At 40.7% G+C, this 13,919-nt stretch overlaps 1 protein-coding gene across 1 annotated transcript in view; it reads left to right on the top strand.

The window, feature by feature from the left end:
* NKTR (natural killer cell triggering receptor) overlaps positions 1–11,521 on the top strand; it is a 53,415-nt gene extending 41,894 nt beyond the window's left edge. Inside the window, exons 13-17 of the mRNA XM_021717823.1 lie at positions 493–3,375; positions 5,733–5,828; positions 6,564–6,620; positions 7,319–7,423; positions 9,017–11,521. Of these exons, the coding sequence (XP_021573498.1) occupies positions 493–3,375; positions 5,733–5,828; positions 6,564–6,620; positions 7,319–7,423; positions 9,017–9,104 (3,229 nt within the window). The 3' untranslated portion in view covers positions 9,105–11,521. The remainder of the gene's footprint in view (positions 1–492; positions 3,376–5,732; positions 5,829–6,563; positions 6,621–7,318; positions 7,424–9,016) is intronic.
* The last annotated feature ends 2,398 nt before the right edge of the window (positions 11,522–13,919 follow it).

Raw genomic sequence — 13,919 nt, 5'->3', positions numbered from 1 at the left:
GAGGCGGAGAGAAAATATGAGTCCTGCTAGTTTCTTAAGAAAAAAGAGGCTTTTCTTACAAAAAAAAATCGGGCAGCTGTCCTGTATGTGCAGAGAACCAACAAAATTGCTTGGGAACTTGGTTTGGCTATCCCTCAAAAATTGCTCCTGGAGGCAGAGCTGTGAGCAGATAACAGCCAGGAACTCTTGTGATTGGCATCAATGCTTTTGTGATTAGTTGATTTGGTTTTCAAAAACATTTTTCTATCAAATTTGAAATTCTTTGCTTAGTTTTAAAAAAAGTCCTTTTGTAAGTGAGTCTGTTAGTAGTTGTCAGTGTGTTTCTCTGAAAGTATAATGTCAAGACGAGGCCTGTAACGTACTGATTCATATTACCTTCATGTGCTTAAAGTATTGATGAAGTTAAAAACTTTCTTGTTAGCAAGGCTGTGTTTTAAGGCATAGAAAACATGCTTATAAATAACTGCATGCATATTATGTCCTTTTCTATAGGTTAAGTGACCCATGTTCAAGTCGATGGGATGAAAGAAGCCTGTCCCAGAGATCCCGATCATGGTCCTACAATGGATATTATTCAGACCTTAGTACAGCAAGACACTCAGATGGTCACCATAAAAAGCGCAGGAAAGAGAAAAAGCTTAAGCATAAAAAGAAAGGTAAAAAGCAGAAACACTGCAGAAGACACAAACAGACCAAGAAAAGAAGGACTGTTGCATTGTCTGACATAGAATCCTCAAAATCTTCCACTCAGAGAATGAAATCCTCTTGTGATAGAGAAAGGAGCTCTCGGTCCTCCTCGTTATCGTCTCATCATTCATCAAAGAGGGACTGGTCTAAATCTGATAAAGATATCCCGAGCTCTTTAACCCATTCCAGCAGAGACTCGTATAGATCAAAATCTCACTCACGGTCTTTTTCTAGAGGAAGCTCAAGGTCAAGAACTGCATCAAAGTCCTCATCACATTCTCGAAGTAGATCAAAGTCTAGGTCTAGTTCTAAGTCTGGGCACCAAAGGACAGCATCAAAATCACCAGTGAGGACAGCTTCTCAGTTAAATGAAAATAAACCAGTTAAGTCAGAACCTTTAAGAGCAACAGTGCCACAAAATGAAAACGTAGTAGTACAACCAGTGGTAGCAGAAAATATTCCTGTAATACCATTGAGTGACAGTCCCCCCCCTTCAAGGTGGAAGCCTGGCCAGAAACCTTGGAAACCTTCTTATGAGCGAATTCAGGAAATGAAAGCTAAAACGACCCATTTGCTGCCCATCCAAAGCACTTACAGTTTAGCAAATATTAAAGAGACTGGTAGTTCATTGTCCTATCATAAAAGAGAAAAAAATTCAGAAAGTGATCGGAGTGCTTATTCAAAATACAGTGATAGAAGTTCAGAAAGTTCACCAAGGTCAAGGAGCAGATCTTCTAGGAGTAGATCTTATTCCAGATCATATACAAGATCACGTAGTCTGGCTAGTTCACATTTAAGGTCTAGGTCTCCATCATCTAGATCTCATTCACGAAATAAATACAGTGATCATTCACAGTGTAGTAGATCATCTTCATACACTTCTGTTAGCAGTGATGATGGAAGACAATCCAAGAGGAAACTTAGATCCAGTAGGAAAAAAAATAGTGCTTCAAATAAAAGGCACAGCAGCAGCTCCGAAAAGATGCTTCGCAGTAAATATGCAAAAGGCAGAAGCAGGTCTTCCTGTCAGAGGAAGTATAGTGAGAGCAGGTCGTCTTTAGATTATTCTTCAGACAGTGAGCAGTCAAATGTTCAGGCTACACAGTCTGCCCAGGAAAAAGAGAAGCAGGGCCAGATGGAAAGAGCAAATGATAAACAAGAAAAAAACAGAAAAGAGAAATCCAAGCCTGAACGGGAATGTCAACATTCAAAAAAAAGAACTTTGAAAGAGAATCTTTCTGATCACTTCAGACATGGCAGTAAGCCCAAAAGAAAGAATTATGCTGAGAGTAAATGGGACTCTGAATCAAATTCAGAACAAGAGGTAACTAAAAACAGTAAAAATGATTCCCAACCATCCTCTGACAAGGAAGAAGGTGAGGCCACATCGGATTCTGAATCAGAGGTTAGTGAAATTCACATCAAAGTCAGACCCACAACAAAACTGTCAGCAAGTACCTCACTGCCTGAGGATAATGGTGTTTGGAAATCAAGCAGACAATGTTCATCAACTTCTGATTCTGAGGGGTCCTATTCCAATTCCGAAAACCACCGAAGAAAGCCACAGAAGCACAAACATCGTGGGTCTAAGGAAAACATTAAAAGGGAACACACCAAAAAAGTGAAAGAGAAATTGAAAGGGAAAAAAGACAAAAAGCACAAGGTTCCCAAACGAAAACAAGCATTTCACTGGCAGCCTCCACTAGAATTTGGTGAAGAGGAGGAGGAGGAGATTGATGAAAAGCAAGTTACTCGGGAGTCAAAAGAGAAAAAAGTTTCTGAAAATGGTGAAAACATAAAAGATAATATTCTAAAACCTGAGAAGTCCTGTGAAGAGGGCAACCTTTCAGGAAAACATCCTACAGTGACTATTTCATCAGATCATGATCAGGTTACTAAAGATAATAGTAAACTCAGTGTTTCTCCCACAGCTGTAAATACTGAGGAAAATGTTGCCATTTCTCCTCAAAACATTCAGCATACTGAAGAAAGTGTAGTGGAGGATGTGCTTCAAACAGATGACAACATGGAGATTTGTACTCCTGATAGGAGTTCTCCAGCAAAGGTAGAAGGAGCTTCCCCTCCAGGAAATTCACAGCTTGACACTCCAGATAGAAGCATTGTTCTGAAGCAGGATATGCAAACTGAGCATCCTGAAGCAGGGACAGTAAAACAGGAAAGCAGAATGTCTGAAAGCAAAGTGGTAAGTGAAGTAGGAAAGCAGGATGGCAGCTCTGCTAGCTCAGCTAGTGCTGGAGAAAGTACTGGGAAGCAGGAGGTGGCTGAGAAGAGCCAGATCAGCCTCATGAATAAGAAATGGAAGCCTCTACAAGGTGTGGGGAACCTGGCAGCACCTACTACTACTACGTCCAGTGCTGTGGAAGCTAAGGCTTTGACCACTGTGTCTGAAATGAAACCACAAGGCTTGAGAATAGAAATTAAAAGCAAAAATAAGGTTCGGCCTGGGTCTCTCTTTGATGAAGTAAGAAAGACAGCACGCTTAAACCGGAGACCAAGAAATCAGGAGAGTTCAAGTGATGAACAGACACCCAGTCGGGATGGTGATAGCCAGTCTAGGAGTCCAAGTAGATCTCGAAGTAAATCTGAAACCAAATCAAGACACAGAACAAGGTCTGTCTCCTATAGTCACTCAAGAAGTCGATCAAGAAGTTCTACATCTTCTTATCGGTGAGCAGTATTCTCTTTCCTTTTTTTCTCCCAGGGAGAGTCTGTTATTATTTAGTTTGGGAGAATATCAGAATTAGGGACAGGATCACTGTTTCCAAATATACGAGAGGAAATAAGAAGACTTGTGTGTGACTCAGAGCAGATTGAGAACAGGGAGTGGGAATTTCAGGAAAAGAAATTTGGTCTCAGTTTTAAAAACTCCATTAAAACTCAGTTTTAAAAACTCCATTAAAACTCAGTTTTAAAAGCTCTTTAGCAGTAGACATGAGTTGCCATGATAGGTGGTGAGTTCTCCCTCTTTTTAAGGTAAGAGGCTGCTCCCTTGCAAGTTAGTGATGTCTCAGAAAGGAATCCTGAATTGATGGAATATGTAGGGTTTACAGATCATTAATCTAACTTCCATTTTATACATGTGGAAAGTGATAGCCAGAGAGGCAAAGTTACCTGCCCAAGACATGTATCTGGTTGATATATATTTAGATTTTTGTTCAAATTGCATCTGATTTTCTCGTCAACATAGAATGAATAGTACAGAAATGAGAATTAGAAACTAAAAAAAAGTAGTGATGGTGATATGAAGTTTGTAAGTAGTTGTGCTGCATTCTTTTCTTTCCCTTGTAAATATTTTATGGTTTTACCTGTCTCTTTATTACTAATATCTCTTACTATATGGTGCTTGACTTTCATCATTTGAACTGAAAATACTGTAAGAATCTTTGACCATATTTTCCTTTCTAGCTATTCATCTGTCTTTTTCTTGCCTTGCTCATCCAGACTTCTTAAAAACAGAACGGCCACTTGCCATCTATAAGTACTATCTCCCATTTGGTCCTCCATGGTGTGTTTGCTGTCTTCTGTGTTTTCCCTTTTCCACCTCACTAAACCAAGGCTTTCAGGTACTTCTGCAGGACCAGTGCTGGGGCATGTTTTTAGCCCCCACCTTCTGGAAGCTCTCTGCTAACTCTCCTCATCCCTCACAGACCACTCCATCTCTGTGTCATAGGCACCCCTTTTCCCCTCCTGGCCTTTTCTCTCTGAGTTCTATTGGTAGACGCAGATGGCTACTGAGCCACTCCAGCTTCCTATCTACTCACAGTCTGCCTTACCGTTCACATAGAAACAGCTCTGAGTAGTTGATAATGCTGGCCACTCTCCTCTTTTACCTTCCTACTACCTCCTTGGAGTGGGTGGTGTTTCATTTCATAAATGAAGACAGTGAGGCATAGAAAGGCTAAAGATTTTGCTCTGGGTTATGCAGCTAACAGGCAGTAGACTGAGATGGATAAGCCTGAGCACTCCTCCTGTTTTGGTTACCTGCCTGGGCCTGACTTCTACACTAGGCTGTGAACTCCTTGAAGTCTGTGTCTTATTCATCTTTCAGTCACCTCACAGGGTCTGACTTACAATTTTTGGTTGAATAAATGACTGGAATTTCATTTTTCTTACAGATAAACTGGAAGCAGGTCATGTCTTCCAAAACATAAGGGCATACTGAATAAAGCCTATGGTGGTATTACATAAGTAGCCTATACACAGAGGGATTGTTGTATTCCTGAATGACAGGTTTAAAGTAGGGGAAGAAGGGTGGGAAGCCAGGTAAGTGTAGAGGAGCAGAATCGTGCTACTTGGGTTTTTTGTTTTATTAAATATTACATAGGTATTAAAAGGTACAAATTACATAGGTACAAATGATTAAAGTATAAAAAAAGTAATGAATACTGATGTACCTATGCTCATCTAGCTTAAAACGTAGAACTTTGATGTACCGACGCCACCCACTTTTTCTTCTTTCCCAGAGTTAACCATTATTCTGAACTTCTCTTATAATTTTATTGTTATTCTTCATAGTTTTGCCACAGATGTTTCTATCCCTATACAATGTTAATTTTGCACGTGTTATAAATAAAATACTTATATATGTTCTTCATTTGCCTTTTTTACTCAACAGTATGTTCCAGAGATAGATCTTTGCTGATACATATAGCTGTAGTTCATTCTTCTTCTGCTTTTAGAATCTTTCATTAGGTGCCTGTGCCTTCATTTATTTTTAAATTCATTCTACCATTAATGGAGATAGGAATTATTTTCCTTTTTGGTATTCAAATGGGAATCCTATGAACATACTTGAACCAACTTTTTCTGTTATTTTATTTTATTTTATTTTATTCTGTATGATTTAAACCATAGTTGTTTCTGGATTGCCTCATTAGCCGTCACTGTCAAATTGACTGTGAGGAGTTTGCAAGAAACCTTTCCTCTTTCCTCTTGTGTTTTCCCCTTCCTGCCCTACCACTAATTAATTTTAATACCATGGTGAATTAACATAATTATATGTTTTTTCACTCTTTTAATTGTAGATCAAGAAGCTACTCTAGAAGTAGGAGCAGAGGATGGTACAGCAGAGGCCGAACCAGAAGCCGAAGCAGTTCCTACCGTAGTTACAAAAGTCACAGGTGAGCTTGTGGTCTTGCCCTGCAGTGTGGGCTCGATCTTGCCCATTTTTAAAGAACTGCGGAGGCTGAGCGGGTAGCTGTTGAGAAGAATCCTGTCACTGCTGAATACCAGACTGGCCTAGTTTCTGATCTAACTCTTTCAAAGAGCTGTGGAATTCTTTCTGGTTACTCCTAGGATGGGATCTTATAGTGAGGCAAAGGAAGCAGTAGAAATATGTAAAAGAGGCCCTCACCACTATCTTTATCTTCTCTACATACATCTTCCTTAACCTGAGCTCACATCTGCAGTCACCTCTTGACACAAGTTAGAGGTTGGGATAGGGGGGTTTTAGAGAAGGGACCAAGTAGAAGAAGTATGTGGTGGGGGGAGATTTCTAGTTCTCCTAGATTTTTTTCCCCTCTTTTGCCTCTGAGGTATTTTCCACTGCTGCAGCTTCACTTTACTTGCAAGTGTCTTCCCTGTGAGACCTTTCCCCTTCCCTGCCCAGTTTAGAGCCTCCCTAGTGACTTACTTTATGTACATCTGAGAGGAACTGCATAAAATTTCATTTTTCTTCTCAAATCTGTTAGGTTAAAAAAAATATTCCATATACTTTTGATATGAAAACAAAACAAATGTAGCTATGGGATTTCACTGTGTTTTCACCTTGATGAGCAAATACGTGTCTAGATATTTGGTGTAGCTTGTCCTACCCTGATCTATAAGATGATGACCCTTCGTGTGATTAATATTAGGACGTCCAGCAGGAGCAGATCCAGGAGCAGCTCATATGATCCCCACAGTCGGTCCAGGTATGAACAGGGATTGGGAAACCACCTGTGGGGCAGAATTCAGAGACCTTGTTTTATAAACTCTCAGTTCAAAATGTATTTTACTGAACAACTTATTTGTCTAAATGAGGTCTTTTTGGACAATTTTTATCTATTGACCCATTGTACTTCAGTGTCACAAATGACAGTTGGCCAGGCACAGTGGTTCTCGCCTATAATCCCAGCATTTTGGGAAGCAAGGCAAGAGGATTGGTTGAGACCAGCCTGGGCAACATAGCAAGATCTTCTCTCTACAAAAAAAACCCAAGAAATTAGCTGGGCATGGTAGCAGTCTCTCTACTTGGGAGACTAAGGTGGAAGGATTATCTGAGCCCAGGAGGTTGAGGCTGCGGTGAACTGTGATCGTGTCACTGCTCTCACTGCTCTAATGTCACATTGCAGTGGCAGGTGTTTACTGAATTTAATTGCCTAATGAGATCCACCAGATTAAATCAAACTGACTCGTTGTTAATTTTGTTATATTTTTCAATGCAGAAAAGAAATTAACATTTTTCTCTTTCATATGGTAAGTCTTACTTGGGGCAATTGTTAAACTTTTCCAGTTTAGCTGTCATACAGTGTTCATATTCTAAACTAGAACACTCTTAAGATTCTAAAAAGAAATGTGAAGATACGTATATTTGGATGGGAAAAGTTAGTGTGTGTTGTTGCTGTTAAAGCAGGTCCTACACTTACGACAGCTACTATAGCAGGAGTCGGAGTCGAAGTAGAAGCCAAAGGAGTGATAGTTACCATCGAGGCAGAAGTTACAATCGCCGGTCCAGGTGGGTCTCTCTCCTTGAGTGCACTGCAGGTCACTCTACATTGGGTGTGTGAGGTGACGGGCTGCTAGCGGAAGAAAAAATATAACCTTGCAGGGACAGGAGCACTTTTTCCTCTTCTTGAATCTCAGTTACCCACAAGCAGCTACTAAAAGTGGCCTTCATATTAAGAGTTGCCAATTAATATTTGTTGGTTATTGTTTATGTTTGAATAATGGGTTTTTAAATGTTCACGAGTCCTTGGACCATCCTTTCTGGAAGGAGTAAAGAGAGAAGGCCACCCAAACCATGTTCCATTTGCTTAAATAGAGCCACTTGCTAGAAATAACCGATTTGTCTTTTTTTGAAATAAAAAAATGTAATAAATGGAATGTCATAATCATTTGCTTCAGCAGCAGGATTGAGGTTTATATCTTGTCAATTATTTCATGGAATATATATTTTTATGTATTATGTAAGTTTTAGATAACATTTTGGCTACTGCAGAAGTCTTTATAATGACTTTTCCAGTGTCCCTTTCTGGTGGCTTTTGACCTTCCCTCCCCCATCCATTGCAACTACAGTGATCCTTGTAAAATAGCAGTATGGTCTGGAATACTCCCTTACTTGAAACTCTTCAAGAACTCCCTACTGCTTTTAAGGTCAGGTCCAGCCTCCTTAGCACTGCATGCAAAACCCCTCTACCTACACTCGCCAGGTTCAACTGGGACTCTTTCTGGCCTCCCTCCTTTAAAGTGCTAGAACCTTTCCTTCCGCCTAGAAACATATATGCCTTCTCCACTATCTCCCCTTTTGCCTCTTGAAATGACCAGTTCCCATCTACCCTGTTTGTCACCACTATAACCTATTGCCCCCCATGCAGTCCTCCCTGACGACTAATCATGAGATGCAATCACTCCTTTGTGCCTCTGAGACAGCCTTTGCTCCTACTGGGCTCTCGTTGCTCCTACCTTATTTGTCTTGCCCACTTTTCTTGAGCCCCAGAGAACTATACTTGGTCTTCTTTTTTTTGTAGGGGCGAGTCATAGCATCTAGCAAAATGACTGGCTGTCAGTGAATATTTTTCAAAATAACTGAATTGTAACCATAATCTGGTTCTCTTGACTCAGTATCCCAGTGGTCCTATTCATGCCCAGACCCACTCCCACCCCTCATTGGACCCCTATTTTGGTTTCCATGCTTTTATTTAAATTTTTTTTTCTTTTCATAAAATCCAGCTCCTGCAAGACATATCTCTGATGAAACTAGTCATCCACCTTTTCCCCATTATTTCTTCAGACAATCTAATCATGTTGATGTTCATTTTGGGTAACATGGAAAATTATTTTGCTTATTTGCATGAATGAATTCTAAGTACATTTCCAAAGATGTGATGTTTTGTTATCTTAACCATGATATTAATATGTCATTTTAAACATCTTTGAAGAGTCCATACTGATGCCATAGTCAGTATTCTTTTTGTCCACCTTCTGTGCTTTCCACATCAAGTGTTTTCAAGCCACTCAAATCAAAATAGAAGCTACAAGAGGAATTCAGAGAGTTGACAGTTTAAAAGCCAATTCTTTTGACTCTATTTTGTTTTGTTTTGTTATACAGGAGTTGTAGATCTTATGGCTCTGACAGTGAAAGTGACCGAAGTTACTCTCATCACCGGAGCCCCAGTGAGAGCAGCAGATATAGTTGAAGACACCATTTTTTGATATGAATGATACCTTATTTGTAAATATCTGGTAACTTAAAAGTTTAAGAAACTTAATGGCAATCTTTTGTTCTATTTCAATATTAGAGATGAATTTCAAAGATAGGCATTTCTTAATTGTTATTCATTTACATGTGCGCAGAAGAATCTAAAATACAGATATATCTCCTAAAAATATTTTTATGCCACATTTTACAGTAGCCAACTATGGAAATGAATTTCATTTTCTTGAATCAAGAAATCATGAAATTTATCTAAGTATAATCTGCAATATTATTTTAGGACTATTTCTCTCCATCACACGTATTCCTTAGAATACAGATTCTTTTTTCCTGTTTTTCTGGGTTTAGCATATATACTGCCAAGTGTAGAACTGTGAAGAAGAACTGTTAAAGGCGGCCAAATATTTATATACTGATCACAGAGTCTTGTACATATGTGTTCTAAAAACAAACTACCCAGAATTGATACTGTTGGTAGCCAGGAGTATAAGGCAGTGGCTCTGGAGTTCTTAATGCATTCCTTTCTTCCTTTGCTGTTTCAGAGGATCAGGAAAGTGGTCATCAGATAACCCACACAGGCTGTATTACCTCAGGCTGGTGGGCAAGGTTCAGAAGAGTAAATCAGCCTTAACTATAAATACCTGCACTGTCTCACAGGACTGAATGCTTTATGTTCTTTCTAATGAATACTATCAGAAGTTTAGATTATAAAAAACAATTCTATTCTAGTTCATGCTTTGGTGCTTAGTACCTTTTGGTGCTTCTTAAAGCATTATTCTTATATACCATACATTAGAATACCATAACACAGAAAAATGAACAAAATGTTTTAAATAACTGGCACCAAAAATGGTTTCTTCTGTACTGTCATCATTTTGAATATTTGGGGGACTTCTCTCAAGCACAGGTTGGGGTCCCCTGGAGCAGGCAGGTTTGGCAGTCGGAGGTGTGTGGCCACCCAGGTTTACTGCATGTGTGTGCCTCTGGACAATGGATTAAAGAATGGACTTCAAAAATAACTTTAAAATCTAACTGCCACCATCCTGGAAACATTTTGCAGGGCTTTCTTTAAGTCTTTCAAGTAAGGGATATACCACAACAGCAGCTGGACTATGTTCTAACCAGCATGGTTTTCCTATTTCTGCTATGACCTATGCTGGCTTAGTGAAACCTTGCATGACCTGAGTAAACCCAGGACAAGAAACAAGGGAAGCAGGGTGGGGATACTGCATAAATTAAACATTTTCATGGCTTTGGGTGGTTCCTCCAAAAATAATTTAACCTGTAAAAACAGTTTGGGTTTGTTTTTGTTTTTTAATCTTTGAGTTTTTTTCCCCAAGTGTACTTAATCACCTTAGTGCCAGTATAATCCAGTTATGCAGAAGAAATTCATATGGCATGTTTGGTGTAGAACTCTTCTGCACTATCCTACTCCAGGTCCTATCTGGTATATTTGAGAAGTGGGAAAGAGCCCCCATGTGGAGGAATCTGACAACCCTTGATGGATGCAGGAGTGACCTTGGATGTATTAAAACTATCACCTATAGAGCATATGAAAACAAGGTTAGGTGGTCAGTTGTTTGCCAAGTTGATAGGTAAAAAGTACATTGAAAAACAAGACTTAAGTCAAAAAAAACTTGATAATGAATATAGAATGATATGTAATTCATATTAAGGGATTTCAAAGGTTGCCTGTAATGGAGAATATTAGTACTACTCAGTGGCAAAAAAAGGCATTCAGAACTTAAACAGAAACTGCCAAATCTAATTAGGTTAAGAAAAGTTACCCTTGGGCAGCGTATTAGTTTTCTATTGTTGTGTGACAAATTACCCCAAATTTAGCAGCTTAAAACAACACCCATTTATCAGTTCACAGTTCTGTAGCTCATGGGGTCCAGCACTGTATGACTGGATTCTCTGCTCAGGGTCTCACAAGACTGAAATCAAGGGTTGGCAGGGCAACATTCCTTCATGGAGGCTCTAGGGAAGAATCTGCTTCTAGGCTCATTTAAGTTGTTGGCAGAATGCAGGTCCTTCCTGGCTCTCAGCCATGTGTCTCTCAGCTCTTTAAGGCTGCCTGCATTCCTTCTTGTGTGGTCCCTTCCATCTTCAAACCAACCTTCAAATCCTGGTTTCTCATGCTTCAAATCTTTCTACCTTCCTTCTCTGTTTTGGGTCCCTATGATTAACTGAAACCCAGAGAGGTTGATTGTGCCATAGAACATAAAAATCACAGGAGTGGTATCACAACTCATCACATTAATAGCATCTGGGGATTCGCTCATGAAATGGGGAGGACATTTCCAAATTCTGCCTATCACAGGCAATAAGTGTGCCCATCTCTGCTGCAGGTGGAATTTTTTTTTTTTTGAGTTGGAGTCTCACTCTGTCACCCAGACTGGAGTGCAGTGGCTGCTCCCGGCCACCGCAGCCTCGACTCTGGGCTCCGACAATCCTTCCGCCTCAGCCGTCCAAGTAGCTGGAACTACAGGCACGCGCTACTACACCCAGCTTATTTTGATTTATTGTAGAGATGAGATCTCGCCAAGTTGCCCAGGCGGGTCGCGAACCCGTGGGCTCAGGCAATCCACTCACCTCAACCTCCCAAAGGCGCGGGATTACAGGCTGAGCCACCGAACCCGGCTTGCAGGTGGAATTTTATCCTGAAAAGATAGGCCCTAGATGCCGCATTTTTTTATCCGTGGAAAAGGATAGCCCTCTGCTGCATTGTTCAACTTGTATGTTTACTGAAGTGAGCTACAGAAATAGCTTTTCTTCCTAAAGGGGATTGTTCTGTATTTTGAAGTTATTTTTTTAATAAAATTGAATTATGTTGTGTATTGTGCTTCTTAATAGAAAATGCATTATTGGACTGTTTTTGTAACGTCCTGTTTACTGCAAATGAAATAGCTAGTAATGTTCAGAAAACTCTAGAAAATACTTTTGTACATATTAGCAATGTCTAATTTGTATACACTTAATTTCCCTAAAACTTGAAAGAGGGGACCTTGTAGAAATTAAAATATATACTTAGTCTAAGTCTGAGTCTGTGTATGTTTCATCTTTCTTTATTTCCCCCAGACTTCAGATAGTCTTTCTGAAACAGAAAATAAAACATTGCATCTCTGCTGACTGCACCAGCAAGGAGGCCTCGTCTCTCTTGGCAGCTCATTTTTTTCTGCTCCTAGCTGAGTGTTAGCAGTGTGCAGAGGGTGCAGCTGGAGAGAACCAGGCAGAGACGTAAACCTACCCAGAGAAGCATTGATGGTGCATGGTCTTCCTCCCCATTAGAAACTCCAGATTTTCTCCAGGCTCTGTTTTTGTCATCGAGTCAAAGTGACTGGCGTCAAGAGGTCTCTGTGAGGAAGGGACATGTCCCAGCCTGTCTCTACGTTGCTGCCTAGGGGCAGTCCATTTACCTTCGACCTCCACATTGCCCTTCTAGGGCACACATCGCTTACTCCCAGAGAAAACGTTTGTGGTGATATGTTTAGCAGACACATGAGAATTTGCAGTGGAAGTACAATTAACTTTTGTCTCCTCAGAACTCAAAGGAACATGTGTTTTGTTTTGTTTTGTTTTTTGAGTTGGAGTCTCACTCTGTCGCCCAGACTAGAGTGCAGTGGCCGCTCCTGGCCACCACAGCCTTGACCTGCTGGGCTCCGGCGATCCTTCCACCTCAGCCTTCCAAGTAGCTGAAACTACAGGCGCGTGCTACCACACCCAGCTAATTTTTGATTTATTGTAGAGATGAGGTTTCACCAAGTTGCCCAGGTGGGTCACGAACCCGTGGGCTCAGGTAATCCACTCACCTCAGCCTCCCAAAGGCGCGGGATTACAGGCTGAGCCACCGAGCCTGGCTGAACATGTGTTTTCTTAGTGAATACAACACAACTTCTCATTGTAGATTACTTCCCACTTGCAGATATTCAGTTTTCTAAATTGAGCTAGCAGTGGGTTTCTAAGTTGTTCAGCTCCTAAAATTGATCAAATCTGGATGTGTTACTTTAAATTTTAAAGAAAATGCAGGATCTTGGGGAAGTCCCCTAATGAGGTTCCTTGTCTTTTTTTTTTTTTTTTTAAAGATTGGGAACTATATTTAGAAAGTAAATTAGAGAGAGGAGATTCACCTCCCCAAGGTAGGGGAGGGGGCCAAAGCTAAGAAAACATGACCTGGCCAGTGCTTAACAAAACAATGACTCCTTGCCTTATTATTTTAGTGAGTTCTAGAATCCTTGTTCAAATTCTGATAATGGTAAGCGTGGACAGTTGGGTGAATTGGGAGGAAAATGTGTCAAGGACTTTGGTCTTGACTTGTGAATGAGTTGGGCATTAAACAGGGAAGAGGATTGAAGGAAAGTGCCCCTCTTGCAGGAGATTATCGACACTGAGTATCACTCTGGAAGAGAAAAGAGGCTCTACTCAATGTTATAAGCCCAGCAATGGGTGTTCAGCCTTGAAGGAATGTTACAAGCTAGTGTGACCAGGTGGGAGGGCTTGGAAGCCATGCCTCACAAGGGGGGAGGCTGTGGGTTTAGCTTTCTAAAGGACTGATTGTTAGAAGAGGGAATCAACTCTGCTGCTCTGTGAGAGGCACGGGCCTGCAGGCCCATGAGAACCTCATGATAGAATGGGTTGGGAAGAGGACTTGTACTGGGCAGGGAGAATTCCTGGAAGCTGTTGGCTGCAACCTCTCAGGAGTCAGAGGTGTCAGGACGTGGAGAGGGAACCCTGAGAGGAGAACTGGTCACTTCAGGACTTGACAAGGCAAGGTAAGCCAGCCATGGCCATATACAGG

Source organism: Carlito syrichta, unplaced genomic scaffold, assembly GCF_000164805.1.
Source record: "Carlito syrichta isolate Samal-C Ts95f unplaced genomic scaffold, Tarsius_syrichta-2.0.1 Scaffold311198, whole genome shotgun sequence".
Lineage (NCBI taxonomy): Eukaryota > Metazoa > Chordata > Mammalia > Primates > Tarsiidae > Carlito > Carlito syrichta.
This window is presented reverse-complemented; position numbering and strand designations above follow the sequence as displayed.